Source organism: Oncorhynchus keta, chromosome 22 (assembly GCF_023373465.1).
Source record: "Oncorhynchus keta strain PuntledgeMale-10-30-2019 chromosome 22, Oket_V2, whole genome shotgun sequence".
NCBI classification, from domain to species: Eukaryota; Metazoa; Chordata; class Actinopteri; order Salmoniformes; family Salmonidae; genus Oncorhynchus; species Oncorhynchus keta.
The window spans coordinates 44,345,489-44,367,657 of NC_068442.1; the positions used below are offsets into that span (position 1 = coordinate 44,345,489).

The 22,169-nt window shown below is 43.2% G+C and overlaps 1 protein-coding gene and 1 long non-coding RNA gene across 4 annotated transcripts in view; both read left to right on the forward strand.

The window, feature by feature from the left end:
- LOC118400682 (guanylate kinase-like) overlaps positions 1 to 22,169 on the forward strand; it is a 39,678-nt gene that overhangs the window by 2,044 nt on the left and 15,465 nt on the right. For all 3 annotated transcript variants that reach the window (XM_052475309.1, XM_052475310.1, XM_052475312.1), the window contains exons 2-10: positions 1,511 to 1,626; positions 11,248 to 11,289; positions 11,719 to 11,815; positions 14,099 to 14,237; positions 15,135 to 15,219; positions 15,366 to 15,451; positions 16,726 to 16,769; positions 16,922 to 17,037; positions 17,265 to 17,306. In XM_052475309.1, coding sequence (XP_052331269.1) covers positions 1,515 to 1,626; positions 11,248 to 11,289; positions 11,719 to 11,815; positions 14,099 to 14,237; positions 15,135 to 15,219; positions 15,366 to 15,451; positions 16,726 to 16,769; positions 16,922 to 17,037; positions 17,265 to 17,306 — 763 coding nt within the window. In that variant the 5' untranslated portion in view covers positions 1,511 to 1,514. The remainder of the gene's footprint in view (positions 1 to 1,510; positions 1,627 to 11,247; positions 11,290 to 11,718; positions 11,816 to 14,098; positions 14,238 to 15,134; positions 15,220 to 15,365; positions 15,452 to 16,725; positions 16,770 to 16,921; positions 17,038 to 17,264; positions 17,307 to 22,169) is intronic.
- LOC127910664 (uncharacterized) lies at positions 8,635 to 10,803 on the forward strand. Its single transcript, XR_008075703.1, has 3 exons — positions 8,635 to 9,153; positions 9,401 to 9,452; positions 10,754 to 10,803. It is a non-coding gene; the product is annotated as an uncharacterized LOC127910664 (long non-coding RNA).

The window sequence follows — 22,169 nt, forward strand, 5'->3', positions numbered from 1 at the left end:
TTGGCCCACTTTCTATGAATCAACCTCATTGGCCCAGATTGACTTAAGTAAAAGGCGTGCATGGTACTTGTCTGTACTGGACCGTGAAATCTATTCCTAATCCCTGTTACAAAGTCCTATCATCCAATCTGCTTCATTAGTGCATTCCGACTTATTTGCCTGATGGTGAGTTGGGTTTTTGCTAAAGTGAGGAATTGTCTATGTCCCCAATGTTGGTTTCATGGAAGAGCTACATAATTCCCATAGTGCTTACAGAGTGTTACTAGAATGGCAGCACATGGATGAGCTACATTATAGAAGTGATTATAACCACCTGCTAGATTAAACAGTCAGGGCAATTTGCTGGAATCTTTCTTCAGGTTTCTGTGGGTGTTGTGTTTAACCCGTCTGGACACTCTTGATGTGTGGTCCCTGTGTGGTCCTGAAGTGCAGTCCCAATGGCTGTCCCCCCATATATCATTGTGCCGTAGCCATTCCATCAGATGAGTTTATTCCCTGGATCAGGGGATTATCTCTAGCGTCTGAGCCTGGGACCAAAGGAAGAGCTGCTCAGCTTTAGGTTCGCTAGCTGTTTACCCTCCAAGCACTCTAAACAGATTGGCTCCTGAGTTAGCCAGACTTAATCTGGGCAAGAGAGGGTTATTTTGAAGGTTACAGAAGAAGACCTGGTAGTGCTTGATTGCCTTTTGTTTGGTATATCTGTTGTGGTAGTGTCCGGTCAGACAGCAGTAGGCTACTGAAAGGCATTGGAGTTCATGAGTGGACTGGTGCAACCAATACAGATATCCTAGGTAATCCACGAAGACAAAAGCACAAGGTCCATGTAGAGGTCAAAACTAAAATGCACAGTTGACGTATAAGTATCTAGTACATAGCTTTCTCAGAAATCAGTAGTGGAAAGATTAATTACATACAGTGGGGCAAATAAGTATTTAGTCAGCCACCAATTGTGCAAGTTCTCCCACTTAAAAAGATGAGAGAGGCCTGTAATTTTCATCATAGGTGCACGTCTTCAGCTCTTCGCTTTTTCCACTATAATTTGCAAATAAATTCATTAAAAATCCTACAATGTGATTTTCTGGATTGTTTTTCCTCATTTTGTCTGTCATAGTTGAAATGTACCTATGATGAAAATTACAGGCCTCTCTCATATTTTTAAGTGGGAGAACATGCACAATTGGTGGATGACTAAATAATTTTTTGCCCCACTGTTTATACCTAAAATAAACTGTATAAATGCATTGTTCACCCGAATTACAAATGACATACTGGTTACCCTATAAATAGTCTTTGGACAAAGAGAGAGAGTAATGTATTTTTTTTCTGTTTAGCTGGCTGCTGGCACAAATGCTAACTTTAGCATTTTTGTCCAAAAGTTAGCATGTTTTAATTTAATGCCCAAATGACCCAAAAATGTGTAGCAAATGTATAGCTAAAGGAACACTATGTGTGAAAGGTATGAAAGGGTTTTCACTGTATCTTTCATTGTACTTCTCTCCCTCTCCTTCAGTGTTATGGAAGGACCCAGGCCGGTTGTTCTGAGCGGCCCCTCAGGGGCAGGGAAGAGCACTCTTATGAAGATGTTACTGAGGGATTATGTTGGAGTCTTCGGCTTCAGCGTGTCACGTACGTTTGTGTTTCTGGCTCCTACCCCAATATCCTGTCAGGGAGGAAGTGGGACAGCATTAAGCCCTATCTATCTGTACTCTCAGCCTTATTAAACTCGAGGCCAAGTTTGCCAAATTATTTTGATGTGGGATAGCTCTGTATCCAATCCATAGCCAAGCACAATTATAACTATTTATAGTTGTGCTGACTGGTACGAGAGAGGGATGTCCTCTATCTCCATTCTTCTTCTTGTTGGTTGCAATGGAGACCACTGAACATGATGATGGATGTTGATGATGGAGGTTGATGATGGATGTTAATGATGGATGTTGATGATGGATGTTGATGATGGATGTTGATGATGGGTGTTGATGGTGGAGGTTGATGATGGATGTTGATGATGGATGTTGATGATGGATGTGGATGATGGATGTTGATGATGGAGGTTGATGATGGAATGTTGATGATGGATGTTGATTATGGATGTTGATGATGGATGTTGATGATGGATGTTGATGATGGAGGTTGATGATGGATGTTGATGATGGATGTTGATGATGGAGGTTGATGATGGACTTGATGATGGATGTTGATGATCGAGGTTGATGATGGATGTTGATGATGGATGTTGATGATGGACGTTGATGATGGATGTTGATTATGGATGTTCATGATGGATGTTGAGGATGGATGTTGATTATGGAGGTTGATGATGGATGTTGATGATGGATGTTGATGATGGAGGTTGATGAATGGTGTTGATGATGGATGTTGATGAATGGTGTTGATTATGGATGTTGATGATGGATGTTGATGATGGAGGTTGATGAATGGTGTTGATTATGGATGTTGATTATGGAGGTTGATGAATGGTGTTGATGATGGATGTTGATGATGGAGGTTGATGATGGAGGTTGATGATGGATGTTGATGATGGATGTTGATTATGGAGGTTGATGATGGATGTTGATGATGGATGTTGATGATGGATGTTGATGATGGACTTGATGATGGATGTTGATGATGGAGGTTGATGATGGATGTTGATGTGTCTGTCTATCCCTGTTCTCTCCTCTCTGCACAGACCATACAAACGCTCCACACCGCGTGGCCGCGACCACCCTAACCTGGTGGTCCCAGCGCGTACGACCCACGTGGAGTTCCAGGTCTCTGGTAGCCTCTGGAACTGCCAATCTGCGGCCAACAAGGCAGAGTTCATCTCAGCCTATGCCTCCCTCCAGTCCCTTGACTTCTTGGCACTGACGGAAACATGGATCACCACAGATAACACTGCTACTCCTACTGCTCTCTCCTCGTCCGCCCACGTGTTCTCGCACACCCCGAGAGCTTCTGGTCAGCGGGGTGGTGGCACCGGGATCCTCATCTCTCCCAAGTGGTCTTTCTCTCTTTCTCCCTTACCCATCTGTCTATTGCCTCCTTTGAATTCCATGCTGTCACAGTTACCAGCCCTTTCAAGCTTAACATCCTTATCATTTATCGCCCTCCAGGTTCCCTCGGAGAGTTCATCAATGAGCTTGATGCCTTGATAAGCTCCTTTCCTGAGGACGGCTCACCTCTCACAGTTCTGGGCGACTTTAACCTCCCCACGTCTACCTTTGACTCATTCCTCTCTGCCTCCTTCTTTCCACTCCTCTCCTCTTTTGACCTCACCCTCTCACCCTCCCCCTACTCACAAGGCAGGCAATACGCTTGACCTCATCTTTACTAGATGCTGTTCTTCCACTAACCTCATTGCAACTCCCCTCCAAGTCTCCGACCACTACCTTGTATCCTTTTCCCTCTCGCTCTCATCCAACACTTCCCACACTGCCCCTACTCGGATGGTATCGCGCCGTCCCAATCTTCGCTCTCTCTCCCCGCTACTCTCTCCTCTTCCATCCTATCTTCTCTTCCCTCTGCTCAAACTTTCTCCAACCTATCTCCTGATTCTGCCTCCTCAACCCTCCTCTCCTCCCTTACTGCATCCTTTGACTCCCTATGTCCCCTATCCTCCAGGCCGGCTCGGTCCTCCCCTCCCGCTCCGTGGCTCGACGACTCATTGCGAGCTCACAGAACAGGGCTCCGGGCAGCCGAGCGGAAATGGAGGAAAACTCGCCTCCCTGCGGACCTGGCATCCTTTCACTCCCTCCTCTCTACATTTTCCTCCTCTGTCTCTGCTGCTAAAGCCACTTTCTACCATTCTAAATTCCAAGCATCTGCCTCTAACCCTAGGAAGCTCTTTGCCACCTTCTCCTCCCTCCTGAATCCTCCCCCCTCCCTCCTCCCTCTCTGCAGATGACTTCGTCAACCATTTTGAAAAGAAGGTCGATGACATCCGATCCTCGTTTGCTAAGTCAAACGACACCGCTGGTTCTGCTCACACTGCCCTACCCTATGCTCTGACCTCTTTCTCCCCTCTCTCTCCAGATGAAATCTCGCGTCTTGTGACGGCCGGCCGCCCAACAACCTGCCCGCTTGACCCTATCCCCTCCTCTCTTCTCCAGACCATTTCCGGAGACCTTCTCCCTTACCTTACCTCGCTCATCAACTCATCCCTGACCGCTGGCTCGTCCCTCCCGTCTTCAAGAGAGCGAGAGTTGCACCCCTTCTGAAAAAACCTACACTCGATCCCTCCGATGTCAACAACTACAGACCAGTATCCCTTCTCTCTTTTCTCTCCAAAACTCTTGAGCGTGCCGTCCTTGGCCAGCTCTACCGCTATCTCTCTCAGAATGACCTTCTTGATCCAAATCAGTCAGGTTTCAAGACTAGTCATTCAACTGAGACTGCTCTTCTCTGTATCACGGAGGCGCTCCGCACTGCTAAAGCTAACTCTCTCTCCTCTGCTCTCATCCTTCTAGACCTATCGGCTGCCTTCGATACTGTGAACCATCAGATCCTCCTCTCCACCCTCTCCGAGTTGGGCATCTCCGGCGCGGCCCACGCTTGGATTGCGTCCTACCTGACAGGTCGCTCCTACCAGGTGGCGTGGCGAGAATCTGTCTCCTCACCACGCGCTCTCACCACTGGTGTCCCCAGGGCTCTGTTCTAGGCCCTCTCTTATTCTCGCTATACACCAAGTCACTTGGCTCTGTCATAACCTCACATGGTCTCTCCTATCATTGCTATGCAGACGACACACAATTAATCTTCTCCTTTCCCCCTTCTGATGACCAGGTGGCGAATCGCATCTCTGCATGTCTGGCAGACATATCAGTGTGGATGACGGATCACCACCTCAAGCTGAACCTCAGCAAGACGGAGCTCCTCTTCCTCCCGGGGAAGGACTGCCCGTTCCATGATCTCGCCATCACGGTTGACAACTCCATTGTGTCCTCCTCCCAGAGCGCTAAGAACCTTGGCGTGATCCTGGACAACACCCTGACGTTCTCAACTAACATCAAGGCGGTGTCCCGTTCCTGTAGGTTCATGCTCTACAACATCCGCAGAGTACGACCCTGCCTCACACAGGAAGCGGCGCAGGTCCTAATCCAGGCACTTGTCATCTCCCGTCTTGATTACTGCAACTCGCTGTTGGCTGGGCTCCCTGCCTGTGCCATTAAACCCCTACAACTCATCCAGAACGCCGCAGCCCGTCTGGTGTTCAACCTTCCCAAGTTCTCTCACGTCACCCCGCTCCTCCGCTCTCTCCACTGGCTTCCAGTTGAAGCTCGCATCCGCTACAAGACCATGGTGCTCGCCTACGGAGCTGTGAGGGGAACGGCACCTCAGTACCTCCAGGCTCTGATCAGGCCCTACACCCAAACAAGGGCACTGCGTTCATCCACCTCTGGCCTGCTCGCCTCCCTACCACTGAGGAAGTACAGTTCCCGCTCAGCCCAGTCAAAACTGTTCGCTGCTCTGGCCCCCAATGGTGGAACAAACTCCCTCACGACGCCAGGACAGCGGAGTCAATCACCACCTTCCGGAGACACCTGAAACCCCACCTCTTCAAGGAATACCTAGGATAGGGTAAGTAAGGGTAAGTAATCCTTCTCACCCCCCTTCTCCCCCAACAAGATTTAGATGCAAGTGGCTGTTCCACTGGTTGTCATAAGGTGTATGCACCAATTTGTAAGTCGCTCTGGATAAGAGCGTCTGCTAAATGACTTAAATGTAATGTAAATGTAATGATGGATGTTGATGATGGATGTTGATGATGGACGTTGATGATGGATGTTGATTATGGATGATCATGATGGATGTTGACGATGGAGGTTGATGATGGGTGTTGATGATGGATGTTGATGAATGGTGTTGATTATGGATGTTGATGAATGGTGTTGATGATGGATGTTGATGATGGATGTTGATGATGGAGGTTGATGAATGGTGTTGATGATGGATGTTGATGATGGATGTTGATGATGGAGGTTGATGATGGAGGTTGATGATGGATGTTGATGATGGAGGTTGATGATGGAGGTTGATGATGGATGTTGATGATGGATGTTGATTATGGAGGTTGATGATGGATGTTGATGATGGATGTTGATGATGGATGTTGATTATGGATGTTGATGATGGATGTTGATGATGGGTGTTGATGGTGGATGTTGATGAATGGTGTTGATGATGGATGTTGATGATGGATGTTGATGATGGAGGTTGATGATGGATGTTGATGATGGAGGTTGATGATGGAGGTTGATGATGGATGTTGATGATGGATGTTGATTATGGAGGTTGATGATGGATGTTGATGATGGATGTTGATGATGGATGTTGATTATGGATGTTGATGATGGATGTTGATGATGGATGTTGATGATGGGTGTTGATGGTGGATGTTGATGATAGATGTTGATGATGGATGTTGATTATGGATGTTGATGATGGATGTTGATGATGGGTGTTGATGGTGGATGTTGATGATAGATGTTGATGATGGATGTTGATTATGGATGTTGATGATGGATGTTGATGATAGATGTTGATGATGGAGGTTGATGATGGAGGTTGATGATGGAGGTTGATGATGGATGTTGATGATGGATGTTGGTGATGGATGTTGATGATGGAGGTTGATGATGGATGTTGATGATGGATGTTGATGATGGATGTGGATGATGGATGTTGATGATGGAGGTTGATGATGGAGGTTGATGATGGAGGTTGATGATGGATGTTGATGATGGATGTTGGTGATGGATGTTGATGATGGAGGTTGATGATGGATGTTGATGATGGATGTTGATGATGGGTGTTGATGATGGGTGTTGATGATGGATGTTGATGATGGAGGTTGATGATGGATGTTGATGATGGATGTGGATGATGGATGTTGATGATGGAGGTTGATGATGGAGGTTGATGATGGAGGTTGATGATGGATGTTGATGATGGATGTTGGTGATGGATGTTGATGATGGATGTTGATGATGGATGTTGATGATGGATGTTGATGATGGATGTGGATGATGGATGTTGATGATGGAGGTTGATGATGGACGTTGATGATGGATGTTGATTATGGATGTTGATGATGGATGTTGATGATGGAGGTTGATGATGGATGTTGATGATGGATGTTGATGATGGATGTTGATGATGGAGGTTGATGATGGATTTTGATGATGGATGTTGATGATGGAGGTTGATGATGGACGTTGATGAATGGTGTTGATGATAGATGTTGATGATGGATGTTGATTATGGATGTTGATGATGGAGGTTGATGATGGATGTTGATGATGGAGGTTGATGATGGAGGTTGATGAATGGTGTTGATTATGGATGTTGATGATGGAGGTTGATGAATGGTGTTGATGATGGATGTTGATGATGGAGGTTGATGAATGGTGTTGATTATGGAGGTTGATGATGGATGTTGATGATGGATGTTGATGATGGAGGTTGATGAATGGTGTTGATTATGGATGTTGATGATGGAGGTTGATGAATGGTGTTGATGATGGATGTTGATTATGGAGGTTGATGAATGGTGTTGATTATGGATGTTGATGATGGGTGTTGATGGTGGAGGTTGATGATGGATGTTGATGATGGATGTTGATGATGGAGGTTGATAAATGGTGTTGATGATGGATGTTGATTATGGAGGTTGATGAATGGTGTTGATGATGGATGTTGATGAATGGTGTTGATGATGGATGTTGATGATGGAGGTTGATGAATGGTGTTGATGATGGATGTTGATGATGGAGGTTGATGATGGATGTTGATGATGGAGGTTGATGATGGATGTTGATGATGGAGGTTGATGATGGATGTTGATGATGGATGTTGATGATGGATGTTGATGATGGATGTTGATGATGGATGTTGATGATGGAGGTTGATAAATGGTGTTGATGATGGATGTTGATTATGGAGGTTGATGAATGGTGTTGATGATGGATGTTGATTATGGATGTTGATGATGGATGTTGATGATGGATGTTGATGATGGATGTTGATGATGGATGTTGATGATGGAGGTTGATGAATGGTGTTGATGATGGATGTTGATTATGGAGGTTGATGAATGGTGTTGATGATGGATGTTGATGAATGGTGTTGATGGTGGAGGTTGATGATGGATGTTGATGATGGGTGTTGATGGTGGAGGTTGATGATGGATGTTGATGATGGATGTTGATGATGGAGGTTGATAAATGGTGTTGATGATGGATGTTGATTATGGAGGTTGATGAATGGTGTTGATGATGGATGTTGATGAATGGTGTTGATGATGGATGTTGATGATGGAGGTTGATGATGGATGTTGATGATGGAGGTTGATGATGGATGTTGATGATGGATGTTGATGATGGATGTTGATGATGGATGTTGATGATGGAGGTTGATGAATGGTGTTGATGATGGATGTTGATTATGGATGTTGATGATGGATGTTGATGATGGATGTTGATGATGGATGTTGATGATGGATGTTGATGATGGATGTTGATGATGGAGGTTGATGAATGGTGTTGATGATGGATGTTGATTATGGAGGTTGATGAATGGTGTTGATGATGGATGTTGATGAATGGTGTTGATGATGGAGGTTGATGAATGGTGTTGATGATGGATGTTGATTATGGATGTTGATGATGGATGTTGATGATGGATGTTGATGATGGATGTTGATGATGGATGTTGATGATGGATGTTGATGATGGAGGTTGATGATGGATGTTGATGATGGATGTTGATGATGGAGGTTGATGAATGGTGTTGATGATGGATGTTGATGATGGAGGTTGATGAATGGTGTTGATGATGGATGTTGATTATGGATGTTGATGATGGATGTTGATGATGGATGTTGATGATGGATGTTGATGATGGATGTTGATGATGGAGGTTGATGATTGATGTTGATGATGGATGTTGATGATGGAGGTTGATGATGGAGGTTGATGATGGATGTTGATGATGGAGGTTGATGAATGGTGTTGATGATGGATGTTGATGATGGAGGTTGATGAATGGTGTTGATGATGGATGTTGATTATGGATGTTGATGATGGATGTTGATGATGGATGTTGATGATGGATGTTGATGATGGATGTTGATGATGGATGTTGATGATGGAGGTTGATAAATGGTGTTGATGATGGATGTTGATGATGGAGGTTGATGAATGGTGTTGATGATGGATGTTGATGATGGAGGTTGATGAATGGTGTTGATGATGGAGGTTGATGAATGGTGTTGATGATGGATGTTGATGATGGAGGTTGATGATGGATGTTGATGATGGAGGTTGATAAATGGTGTTGATGATGGATGTTGATGATGGATGTTGATGAATGGTGTTGATTATGGATGTTGATGATGGAGGTTGATGAATGGTGTTGATGATGGATGTTGATGATGGATGTTGATGATGGATGTTGATGATGGATGTTGATGATGGAGGTTGATGAATGGTGTTGATGATGGATGTTGATTAATGGAGGTTGATGAATGGTGTTGATGATGGATGTTGATGAATGGTGTTGATGGTGGAGGTTGATGATGGATGTTGATGATGGGTGTTGATGGTGGAGGTTGATGATGGATGTTGATGATGGATGTTGATGATGGAGGTTGATAAATGGTGTTGATGATGGATGTTGATTATGGAGGTTGATGAATAGTGTTGATGATGGATGTTGATGAATGGTGTTGATGATGGATGTTGATGATGGAGGTTGATGATGGATGTTGATGATGGAGGTTGATGATGGATGTTGATGATGGATGTTGATGATGGATGTTGATGATGGATGTTGATGATGGAGGTTGATGAATGGTGTTGATGATGGATGTTGATTATGGATGTTGATGATGGATGTTGATGATGGATGTTGATGATGGATGTTGATGATGGATGTTGATGATGGATGTTGATGATGGAGGTTGATGAATGGTGTTGATGATGGATGTTGATTATGGAGGTTGATGAATGGTGTTGATGATGGATGTTGATGAATGGTGTTGATGATGGAGGTTGATGAATGGTGTTGATGATGGATGTTGATTATGGATGTTGATGATGGATGTTGATGATGGATGTTGATGATGGATGTTGATGATGGATGTTGATGATGGATGTTGATGATGGAGGTTGATGATGGATGTTGATGATGGATGTTGATGATGGAGGTTGATGAATGGTGTTGATGATGGATGTTGATGATGGAGGTTGATGAATGGTGTTGATGATGGATGTTGATTATGGATGTTGATGATGGATGTTGATGATGGATGTTGATGATGGATGTTGATGATGGATGTTGATGATGGAGGTTGATGATGGATGTTGATGATGGATGTTGATGATGGAGGTTGATGATGGAGGTTGATGATGGATGTTGATGATGGAGGTTGATGAATGGTGTTGATGATGGATGTTGATGATGGAGGTTGATGAATGGTGTTGATGATGGATGTTGATTATGGATGTTGATGATGGATGTTGATGATGGATGTTGATGATGGATGTTGATGATGGATGTTGATGATGGATGTTGATGATGGAGGTTGATGATGGATGTTGATGATGGAGGTTGATGATGGAGGTTGATAAATGGTGTTGATGATGGATGTTGATGATGGAGGTTGATGAATGGTGTTGATGATGGAGGTTGATGAATGGTGTTGATGATGGAGGTTGATGAATGGTGTTGATGATGGATGTTGATGATGGAGGTTGATGATGGATGTTGATGATGGAGGTTGATAAATGGTGTTGATGATGGATGTTGATGATGGATGTTGATGAATGGTGTTGATTATGGATGTTGATGATGGAGGTTGATGAATGGTGTTGATGATGGATGTTGATGATGGAGGTTGATGAATGGTGTTGATGATGGAGGTTGATGAATGGTGTTGATGATGGATGTTGATGATGGAGGTTGATGAATGGTGTTGATGATTGATGTTGATTATGGAGATTGATGAATGGTGTTGATGATGGATGTTGATTATGGAGGTTGATGAATGGTGTTGATGATGGATGTTGATTATGGAGGTTGATGAATGGTGTTGATGGATGTTGATGATGGAGGTTGATGAATGGTGTTGATGATGGATGTTGATTATGGAGGTTGATGAATGATGTTGATGATGGATGTTGATGAATGGTGTTGATGATGGATATGGATGATGGATGTTGATACTCACTGAATGTGTCCTTACAGATACAACACGGGGCCCACGTCCAGGAGAGGTAGATGGCAAAGGTACAGTAATATTCTCTGACTCATAAACACAGTGTCACGCCTGCTCCCGCTGTCTCTGGTGCTCGGGGGATGCCAGGCTTCCCTTCATTACGCACACCTGTCACCTGGACTCCTTCACTTTTTTGATTGCCTTCCTTATTTCTGTCTGCTCCCCGGTTTGTTCCCTGTGTCAGCATTAATGTCGTTATGTGTTCATGTCTTGACGCTGTCTTGTCCTGTTCCATGTCTGTTGCTAAATGAAATGTTCACTCCCTGTCCCTGCTTCTCGTCTACCAGCGTTGATCCTTGCACACAGATCATGTCAGTAAACCAAGAAGGATATCAGTGACGCTCTCCTGGATTTGAATCAAGCTGGTTTTGTAACTTAAAATCTGCTTTCAAGCCTGAATGACAATGAATTGATCATTCTCCTCTCCTGTCCATTTGAAGATTACCACTTCTCAAACAGGGAGGCTATGCAGGAGGATATTGATGATGGGAAATACATTGAGAATGCTGAGTTTTCCGGCAACCTGTATGGAACAAGGTAGAGTACATGTTGATAACCTTCTGTTGACACCAAAATATCTTACAGTTACATGTAGGGTTGTGAATTTCTGATGACTTTCCCACAATTCTCAAGCTTTCTAGAAATCCAAGATGGAGGATTCCTGGAATCAAGAGGGAATAACCAGGAAATACAAGAACTCTCTAACCTGGATTTCTGGAAAACCTGATAATTTTGGGAACATTACTGGAGTTTTGGAACAGTATGCTAGTTAATTAGCTTTTATTTTGCCCTACCGGTGATATTGATACATCAAAATGAACAAGCAGAGTACTTGCTCCACTGGTGACTAGAATCCAGTAGGGTTTTCTCCTGTCATTGCTTTGTAAAGATATCTTTAAATGCAGGTCCAGCTGGATTAGCAAAGAGACAGGCCGGGGACAGAATGAGCTTTATCCTCCATTATACACTGCGTTCAGAAAGTTTTCCTTTTGTCCACATTTTGTTATGTTACAGCCTTACTCTAAAATGGATTAAATAAAACATGTTCCTCATCAATCTGCACACAATATCCCATGATGACAAAGTAAAGGTTTTTAGAAATGGTTGCAAAAAATAAATACATAAATTAAAATACCATATTTACATAAGTATTAAGACCCTTTGCTATGAGCTTAGGTCCACCCTGTCTCCACTGATCATCCTTGAGATGTTTCTCCAACTTGACTGGAGTCCACCTGAGGTAAATTCAATTGATTGGATATGATTTTGAAAGTCACACACCTGTCTGTATAAGGTCCCACAGTTGACAGTGCATGTAAGAGCAACAACCAAGCCATGAGATCAAAGGAAATGTCTGTAGAGCTCAGAGAAAGGATTGTGTCGAGGCACAGATCTGGGGAAGGGTACTAAACATTTCTGCAGCATTGAAGGTCCTCAATAACACAATGGCCTACATCATTCTTAAATGGAAGAAGTTTTGAACTACCAAGACTCTTCCTAGAGCTGGCCACCCAGCCGAAATAAGCAATCGGGGGAGAATGGCCTTAGTCAGGGAGCTGACCAAGAACCTGATGGTTACTATGACAGTGTTCCAGAGTACCTATGTGGAGATGAGAGAAGGACAACCATCTCTGCAGCACTCCACCAATCAGGCCTTTATGGGAGAGTGGCCAGACGGAAGCCACTCCTCAGTAAAATGTCAGCCCGATTGGTGTTTGCCAAAAGGCACCTAAAGACTCTCAGACCATGCGAAACAAGATTCTCTGGTCTGATGAAACCAATATCGAACACTTTGGCCTGAATAGCAAGTGTCACATCTGGAGGAAACCTGGCACCATCCCTATGGGGAAGCATGGTGGTGGCAGCATCATGCTGTGGGATTGTTTTTTAATGGCATGGACTGGGAGACTAGTCAGGAAGTGAGGGAAAGATGAACAACGATTAAGTACAGAGAGATCATTGATGAAAACCTGCTCCAGAGCGCTCAGGACCTCATACTGGGGCAAAGGTTCACCTTCCAACAGGACAATGACCCTAAGCACACAGCTAAGACAACACAGAAATGGCTTTGGGACAAGACTCAGAATGTCCTTGAGTGGCCCAGCCAGACCCCATACTTGAACCCAATCGAGCATCTCTGGAGAGACGTGCAGCAACGCTCCACATCCAACCTGACAGAGCTTGAGAGTATCTGCAGAGAAGAATGGGAGAAACTCCCCAAATACAGGTATGCCAAGCTTAAAAATCTAATTTTATTTGCCACATACACATGTTTAGCAGATGTTATTGCATCATACCCAAGAAGACTTGAGTCGCTGCCAAAGGTGCTTCAACAAATTACTGAGTAAAGAGCCTGAATACATTTTTTAAAAACATTTCTATAAACCTGTTTTTGCTTCGTCATTATGAGGTATTGTGTGTAGATTGGTGAGTGAAAAAAACACACTATTTAATCCATTTTAGAATAAGCCTGGAACGCAAAAAAATGTGGAAGAATTCAAGGGGTCTGAATACTTTCTGAATGCACTGTACATATCAGGATAGCACTTGATAGCACACAGAACTCAGCACCTGCAGTGTCACTCTTAATCTGAACAACTGAACCCTGATATTAGCTTTTGGTGTTATGATTAATGTTACTATCCTCTTACCCTAGCTATTCTATAGCATGTGAGGAATAGTCACTGGCCTAATGTCACTCCCCATCCCCTGTTATAAGCCTATTGTACATACCTAGGTGGAAAGGTGCGTTCTTGTGCTGGTCAATGGGATCCTTAAACAATTAATGAGCATAATTTATGTTGTCTATTTTCTACACAGCAAGTCTTCTGTAGATGACGTGAGGGCCAAGGGCCTCATCTGCATCTTAGATGTGGAGATCCAGGGAGTGAAGAACATCAAGGAGACTGATCTGGACCCCATCTATGTTTCTATCCAGCCCCCCTCTATTGAGATCCTGGTAAAGTCCAATTCAGAGTTCAGAGCTTCCATAGTCCGCATGGTCCAATAGAAAACATTTACGAACTCATTTGATATGCTCTTACTGAGGTGCAGATATATGTCACGATGGAATACAGACTATCGTGGCTCTGCGTCTGTAAACTCTGTAACTAGTCAACAATCATACAACGCAGAGAGTTTTACTGTATTATGGCGTTTCTTAAGGTTTTGAGCTTGGACCCCTATTATTTTCTCTATATGATAATCATCCTTAGACATGTCAAGCCAACCTGGTCTCAGAGCATTTAGTAAATCCGAGACACTCAATTTAGTATGATATGTTATGTTTCGTATGGTATGTATTCGTTTGTTGATGTCCACCACCAATTTCATATATGTTACGGATTACAATTTGTATTATATGTCATGATTTTGCGTAACATACAATATGTTATGAATTAGAAAAATTCACAATATGTTATGATTTTGCAAAATGTATAATATGCTACGAATTCTAAATAGGTGGGTAGCTGACTAATGTTAGCTAGGCTAGGGTTTAGGGTTAGGGTTAAGTTTAGGAGTTAAAGGGTTAGGGTTAGAGGAAGGGCTAGCTAAAAGGGTTGAAGTTAGGGTTTAGGTGAAGGGCTGGCTAAAAATGTTGAAGTTACGGTTAGGGGAAGGGCTAGCCAAAAAGGTTGAAGTTAGGGTTATAGGTGAAGGGCTAGCTAAAAATGTTGAAGTTAGGGTTAGGGGAAGGGCTAGCTGAAAGGGTTGAAGTTAGGGTTAGGGGAAGGGTTAGCTAACATGCTAAGTAGCTAAAAAGTATTAAGACTGTGCTGGTCATCCTTGAGCTCGTGATATGAGACTCTTGAAATGTACAAATTGTAATACATTTGGGGACCATTGATGTTTACAGGAAAAGCGTCTGAGGGACAGAAATACTGAGACAGAGGAGAGTCTGCAGAAGCGTCTGGAGACAGCGCGAGTTGACATGGAGCTCAGTAGGTCCCCCTTACTGTCCCATATAGACATGGCCATACTACAAATGTTTGAAGAATATGGATGGAACAATGAATTATCCGTGCTATGCCTTTAACAATGATTTGAGAAGAGCTTTCACAATTCATTTATCACTCTCCTATTTCAGGCAACGAGCCAGGAATGTTTGACGCGCTTATTGTCAATGAAGACTTAGAGGAGGCGTATGAGAAGTTGCAAAGTGTTCTTATTGAGGTGAGTCTGAAGAGGATGGTGGTCTGCATGTAGTATGGGGACAAAGTATAATTGTCAGTCAGTCGGTAGCAGTGGAGGCTGCTGAGGGGAAGACGGCTCATAATAATGGCTGGAATGGAGTTAATTGAATGGTATCAAACATATTGAAACCATGTATTTGATATCATTCCAAATATTCCGCTCCAGACGTTACCACGAGCCCGTTGTCCACAATTAAGGTGCCACCAATCTCCTGTGGTCCACAATTAAGGTTCCACCAATCTCCTGTGGTCCACAATTAAGGTGCCACCAATCTCCTGTGGTCCACAATTAAGGTGCCACCAATATCCTGTGGTCCACAATTAAGGTGCCACCAATCTCCTGTGGTCCACAATTAAGGTGCCACCAATCTCCTGTGGTCCACAATTAAGATTCCACCAATCTCCTGTGGTCCACAATTAAGGTGCCACCAATCTCCTGTGGTCCACAATTAAGGTGCCACCAATATCCTGTGGTCCACAATTAAGGTGCCACCAATCTCCTGTGGTCCACAATTAAGGTGCCACCAATATCCTGTGGTCCACAATTAAGGTGCCACCAATCTCCTGTGGTCCACAATTAAGGTGCCACCAATCTCCTGTGGTCCACAATTAAGGTGCCACCAATCTCCTGTGGTCCACAATTAAGGTACCACCAATCTCCTGTGGTCCACAATTAAGGTGCCACCAATCTCCTGTGGTCCACAATTAAGGTGCCACCAATCTCCTGTGGTCCACAATTAAGGTACCACCAATCTCCTGTGGTCCACAATTAAGGTACCACCAATCTCCTGTGGTCCACAATTAAGGTGCCACCAATCTACTGTGGTCCACAATTAAGGTACCACCAATCTCCTGTGGTCCACAATTAAGGTGCCACCAATCTCCTGTGGTCCACAATTAAGGTGCCACCAATCTCCTGTGGTCCACAATTAAGGTGCCACCAATCTCCTGTGGTCCACAATTAAGGTACCACCAATCTCCTGTGGTCCACAATTAAGGTGCCACCAATCTCCTGTGGTCCACAATTAAGGTGCAACCAATCTCCTGTGGTCCACAATTAAGGTGCCACCAATCTCCTGTGGTCCACAATTAAGGTGCAACCAATCTCCTGTGGTCCACAATTAAGGTGCCACCAATCTCCTGTGGTCCACAATTAAGGTGCAACCAATCTCCTATGGTCGGTAGTAAGTGTTGAGTCATATTTATGTGATGGCTTTGTAACTAAACTTGATATTCTTATACTTGTCTCAACAGGAAATAACGAAGGTTCAGTCGACCAAGAAAGAAAGATGCAATTCGTAAGAAGCTATTTGTTATTATGCATATCACAGCCACACATTTTCAATAAAAAACGAGTTAGTTCAATTGAGAACAAGTTTTCACTATTCAATGTAAAGTATAGCTTTTCACGTGTTTAATGTTTTCCACTGTATTGAACCCTCTCCTCCAGTGTTATGTCAGGACCCAGGCCGGTTGTTCTGAGCGGCCCCTCAGGGGCAGGGAAGAGCACTCTGCTAAAGAAACTGCTGAAGGACTACAAGGGAGTCTTCGGCTTCAGCGTGTCACGTACGTTTCGTATCACCAGATGTAGTTTCCAGCAGCAGGGCTGCAGTATCTATCCCCGCGGGTGCGACTGGACCACGAGGAAGACCAATGAACACTAAAGAAACCATATACAGTCAGGGTTGTCTTGCATAGCATTGACAGGTTGAGGCTATTGATATCATTCTGTATCATATGATCACAGAATAGGATGGATGTTGAATTGATGCTCACTGAATGTGTCCTTGCAGATAAAACCCGGGATCCACGTCCAGGAGAGGTAGATGGCAAAGGTACAGTAAAATGTTTTCAGTCACAACACAGAATCATGTCAGTAAGCCCAGAAAGATTTCAGTGGCGCTCTCCAGGCCCAGAATGAAGCTTCCATCTTTAGTAAGAAATTCCTACTGTATGAACGCAGAGACTGGAATTCAATATATTACATTTTTACATTTGAGTCATTTAGCAGACACTCCAATACAGAGATAGCAACCACATGTCATAGGAAGTACATTTTTCCTCAATAAAGTAGCTACTGTATCAGCGAAGTCAGAGCTAGTAAGGGGGGTCAACTGCGAGTGTTACCTCACGAAAGGCATTACTTTATTATTATTTTTTGGGGGTGGGGGTATTATTTGGGGGTGGTGGGGGCGGTAAGGAGTGGGTGAGATGGGGGTGCTGTGGGATTATTTAAGGGAGTTTTCACATATAGTCCTCTTTAAAAGAACTGATCTCAGTCTTCTTTAAAGTGAACTGGGGTACAAAAAAATAAAAAAACAGAAAGAATTCAGTTCTCTTTGTATTCACACTGCCTTTGAATGAGGATTCAACTCTTTTGCCAGTTCACTTCACCTAGTTTGTGGACCGAGTTCTCTTTGCATTCACATTGCTATGTTTAGAAAGGAACCAATATCTTTTTCCGACATGCACTGTGGATTTGTACAACATTTTGTGGGGTCTGAGTTCCTTTGGAGTGTTCACACTGCACACAAAAAATGATAGGGCTGGGAGGGCCAAGAAATCAGCGGTGGCAGAACGAAATGCTCAAGTTGAGGTGTAGGGTTTGTGCATAGTCTGAAGGTAGAGATGGGCAGTTCCTCTTGCTGCTCCATAGGCTTGTATAACATGGTCTTGTAGCTGCAGTGCCATGACAACCTGGTCTCAGAGCAAAATGTATTATATTTTACAAAAATCTGTGCCACTCCATTTAGTATAATAGGTTACATTACATTGGCCTAAGAATGTAATAGCAGTCATACAATGTAATGAATTGTATATACTGTATGTCCCATGTATTGATAGTTTAGTATGATATGCTACTTTTGACTGATTTAGTATGATAAACTACATTAGGTTAGGGGTTAAGATTAGGATTAAGTTTAGGGTTAGGTTATAGGGTTAAGGTTAGGGGAGGGCTTAGCTAATATGCAAAGTAGCTAATTGTCCTTGATGAGATTTGAGCATGCAACCTTTCGGTTGCTAAACTTTCACTCTATGCAGCCACCCAACCACCATGACCAGCTACTCTCCTTTAATATTTGCCTTAAGTAACCTACTGTCATACCAAACATAACATATCATACTAATTTAAGTGTCCCGGATTTACGTAGGCCAATGTAATGTAATATAACAAAGTAACATACAGTACCATACCAAATGGAATGGCCCGGATTTTAGTCAAATTTCCTATGTTTTGCTCAGACCTGGCATGCCATGTTGAGTGTGGTGGAAGCTATCTGCTCACAATTGCTGTATTTCCGAATAGACTACTGTTCAGGCGACAGCTGTGTTTTCTATCGTAAATAAGTCCTCATAAAGACTGGAGACAATGATTAACCTTTTACTGCAGTGATTTCTTGGTGGTCTTAAACAAATCTACTTTGAAACAAAAGTACACACCTCACACACATGGTTATGGGCTTAAAAAGTCACCTGTACGCTCTTGTAAAAAATATGCTATCTGTCCCCAAGGAATCCCCTTTGAAGAACTCCTTTTCTTTCCAGGTAGAACCCTTTTGCATTCCATGTAGAGGGTTCTAAATAAGAATTTGTTCTTAACCTTCTTGCCTAGTTTAATAAAAATAAAATTAAACATCTCTGGAGAGACCTGATAATAGCTGTGCAGCAATGCTCCCTGTCCAACCTGACAGAGCTTTAGAGGAACTACCCAAGAAGAACCCTTTTGGTTTCATCATACTCAGGTAGAACTCTTTGGGTTCCTTGTAGAGGGTTCTACATGGAACGCAAAAGGGTTCTCCTATGGGGACAGCTGAAGAACCCTTTTTCTAAGTGTACCATGTCAGACATACAGTGCCTTCGGAAAGTATTCAGACCCCTTGACTTTTTCAACATTTTGTTACATTTACAGCCTTATTCTAAAATTGATTAAATCATTTCCCCCCTCAATCTACACACAATACCCCATAATGACAAAGCAAAAACCCTTTACTCAGTACTTTGTTGAAGCAGCTTTGGCAGCGACTACAGCGTCGAGTTTTCTTGGGTATGACGCTACAAGCTTGGCACACCTATATTTGGGGAGTTTCTCCATTCTTCTTTGCAGATCCTCAAGCTCTGTCAGGTTGGATGGGGAGCGTTGCTGCACAGCTACTATCACGTCTCACAGAGATGTTAATTTTTAAAATATATTTAACTAGACAAGTCAGTTAAGAACAAATTCATATTTATAATGACGGCCAACCAAACCTTAACCCAGACTGACAATTGTGCGCCGCCCTATGGGACTACCAATCATGCCCAGTTGTGATACAGCCTGGAATCGAACAAGGGTCTGTAGTGATGCCTCTAGCACTGAGATGCAGTGCCTTAGACAGACTGCTGCACCATTCGGGAGATGTTCAATCAGGTTGAAGTCTGGGCCCTGGCTGGGCCACTCAAGGACATTCAGAGACTTGTACTTTGCTCCGTTCATCTTTCCCTCGATCCTGACTAGACTCCCAGTCCTTGACACTGAAAAACATCCCCATGCTACCTCCACCATGCTTCAGCATAGAGATGATGCCAGGTTTCCTCCAGACTTGATTCTTGGCATTCAGTCCAAAGAGTTCAATGTTGGTTTCATCAGACCAGAAAATCTTGTTTCTAATGGTCTGAGAGTGTTTAGGTACCTTTTGGCAAACTTCAAGCGGGCAGTCATGTGCCTTTTACTGATGAGTGGTTTCTGTCTGACCACACTACCATAAAGGTCTGTTTGGTGGAGTACTGCAAAGATGGTTGATGGCTGCAAAGATGGCTCTAGAGCTCTTAGAGTAACCATCGGGTTCTTGGTCACCCCCTTGACCAAGGCCCTTCTCTCCCGATTGCCAAGTTTTTCCAGGAGACCAGCTCTAGGAAGAGTCTTGGTGGTTCCTAACTTCATCCATGTAAGAATGATGGAGGACACAATCCTGTCTCTGGGCTCTACGGACAGTTCCTTTGACCTCATGGCGTGGTTTTTGCTGTGACATACACTGTCAACTGTGGAACCTTTTTATAGACAGTTGTGTGCCTTTCCAAATCATGTCCAATTAATTTGATTTACCACAGGTGGACTCCAATCAAGTTGTAGAAACATCTCAAGGATGATTATTGGTAAAGGGATGCATCTGAGCTCAATTTCAAGTCTCATAACAGTGTCTTAATACTTGTAAATAAGGTATTTCTGTTTTATTTTTTTGCTCAAATTGAAAACATTCCTAAAAACCTGTTTTCGTTTTGTCATTGTGTGCAGATTGCTGAAGGTATTTTTTATTAATACATTTTAGAAAAATGCTGTATCATAACAAAATTTGGAAAAAGTCAAGGGGTCTGAATACTTTCCGGGAGGCACTGTAGAGTTGAAATGTATTCCATTTATAGTTTTCATCCCAATATTACAATTTATATACATCACAGAACCCTTTGACATGGAAACATTTAAATAATGTTTATTAATTATGAAATTATGAACAATTTGAATAAAGTTTCACCTATGAGGCCACTAGGTAATTTGACTGCAGGAAATGCAGGACAGATAATGCATGTAGTTGCATGACATATTACAGAGAAACTTTACATTACAGTAACCAGTCATTTGTGTTGACTAGATTCTTATGGCTTTTGGGAATCAAATCCACAACCCTGGCGTTGCAAGCACAGCGATCTACTAACTGATCCCAATGGGACCCCCTATAAACAGTTGAAGTCGAAGTCATTAAAACTCGTTTTTCAACCATTACACACATTTCTTGTTAATAACAAACTATAGTTTTGGCAAGTTGGTTAGAACATCTACTTTGTGCATGACACAAGTTATTTTCCCAACAATTGTTTACAAACATTATTTCACTTATAATTCACTGTATCACAATTCCAGTGGGTCAGAAGTTTACCTACACTAAGTTGACTGTGCCTTTAAACAGCTTGGAAAATTCCAGAAAATTATGTCATGGCTTTAGAAGCTTCTGACAGGCAATTGACATAATTTGAGTCAATTGGAGGTGCACCTGTGGATGTATTTCAGGGCCTACCTTCAAACGCAGTGCCTCTTTGCTTGACATCATGGGAAATCAAAAGATCAAAAAATTAGCCAAGAACAACCTCAGACCTCCACAAGTCTGGTTCATCCTTTCATTCCAAATGCCTGAAGGTACCATGTTCATCTGTACAAACAATAGTACGCAAGTATAAACACCATGGGACCACGCAGCCATCATACTGCTCAGGAAGGAGACGCGCTCTGTCTCCTGGAGATGAACGTAGTTTGGTGCAAAAAGTGCAAATCAATCGCAGAACAACAGCAAAGGACCTTGTGAAGATGCTGGAAGAAACGGGTACAAAAGTATCTATATCCACAGTGAAACAAGTCCTATATCGACATAACCTGAAAGGCCGCTCAGCAAGGAAGAAGCCACTGCTCCAAAACCGCCATAAAAAAGCCAGACTACGTTTTGCAACTGCACATGGGGACAGAGATCGTACTTTTTAGAGACATGTCCTCTGGTCTGATGAAACAAAAATAGAACTGTTTGGCCATAATGACCATCGTTATGTTTGGAGGAAAAAGGGGGAGGCTTGCAAGCCGAAGAACACATCCCAACCTTGAAGCACGGGGGTGGCAGAATCATGTTGTGGGGGTGCTTTGCTGCAGGAGGCACTGGTGCACTTCACAAAATAGA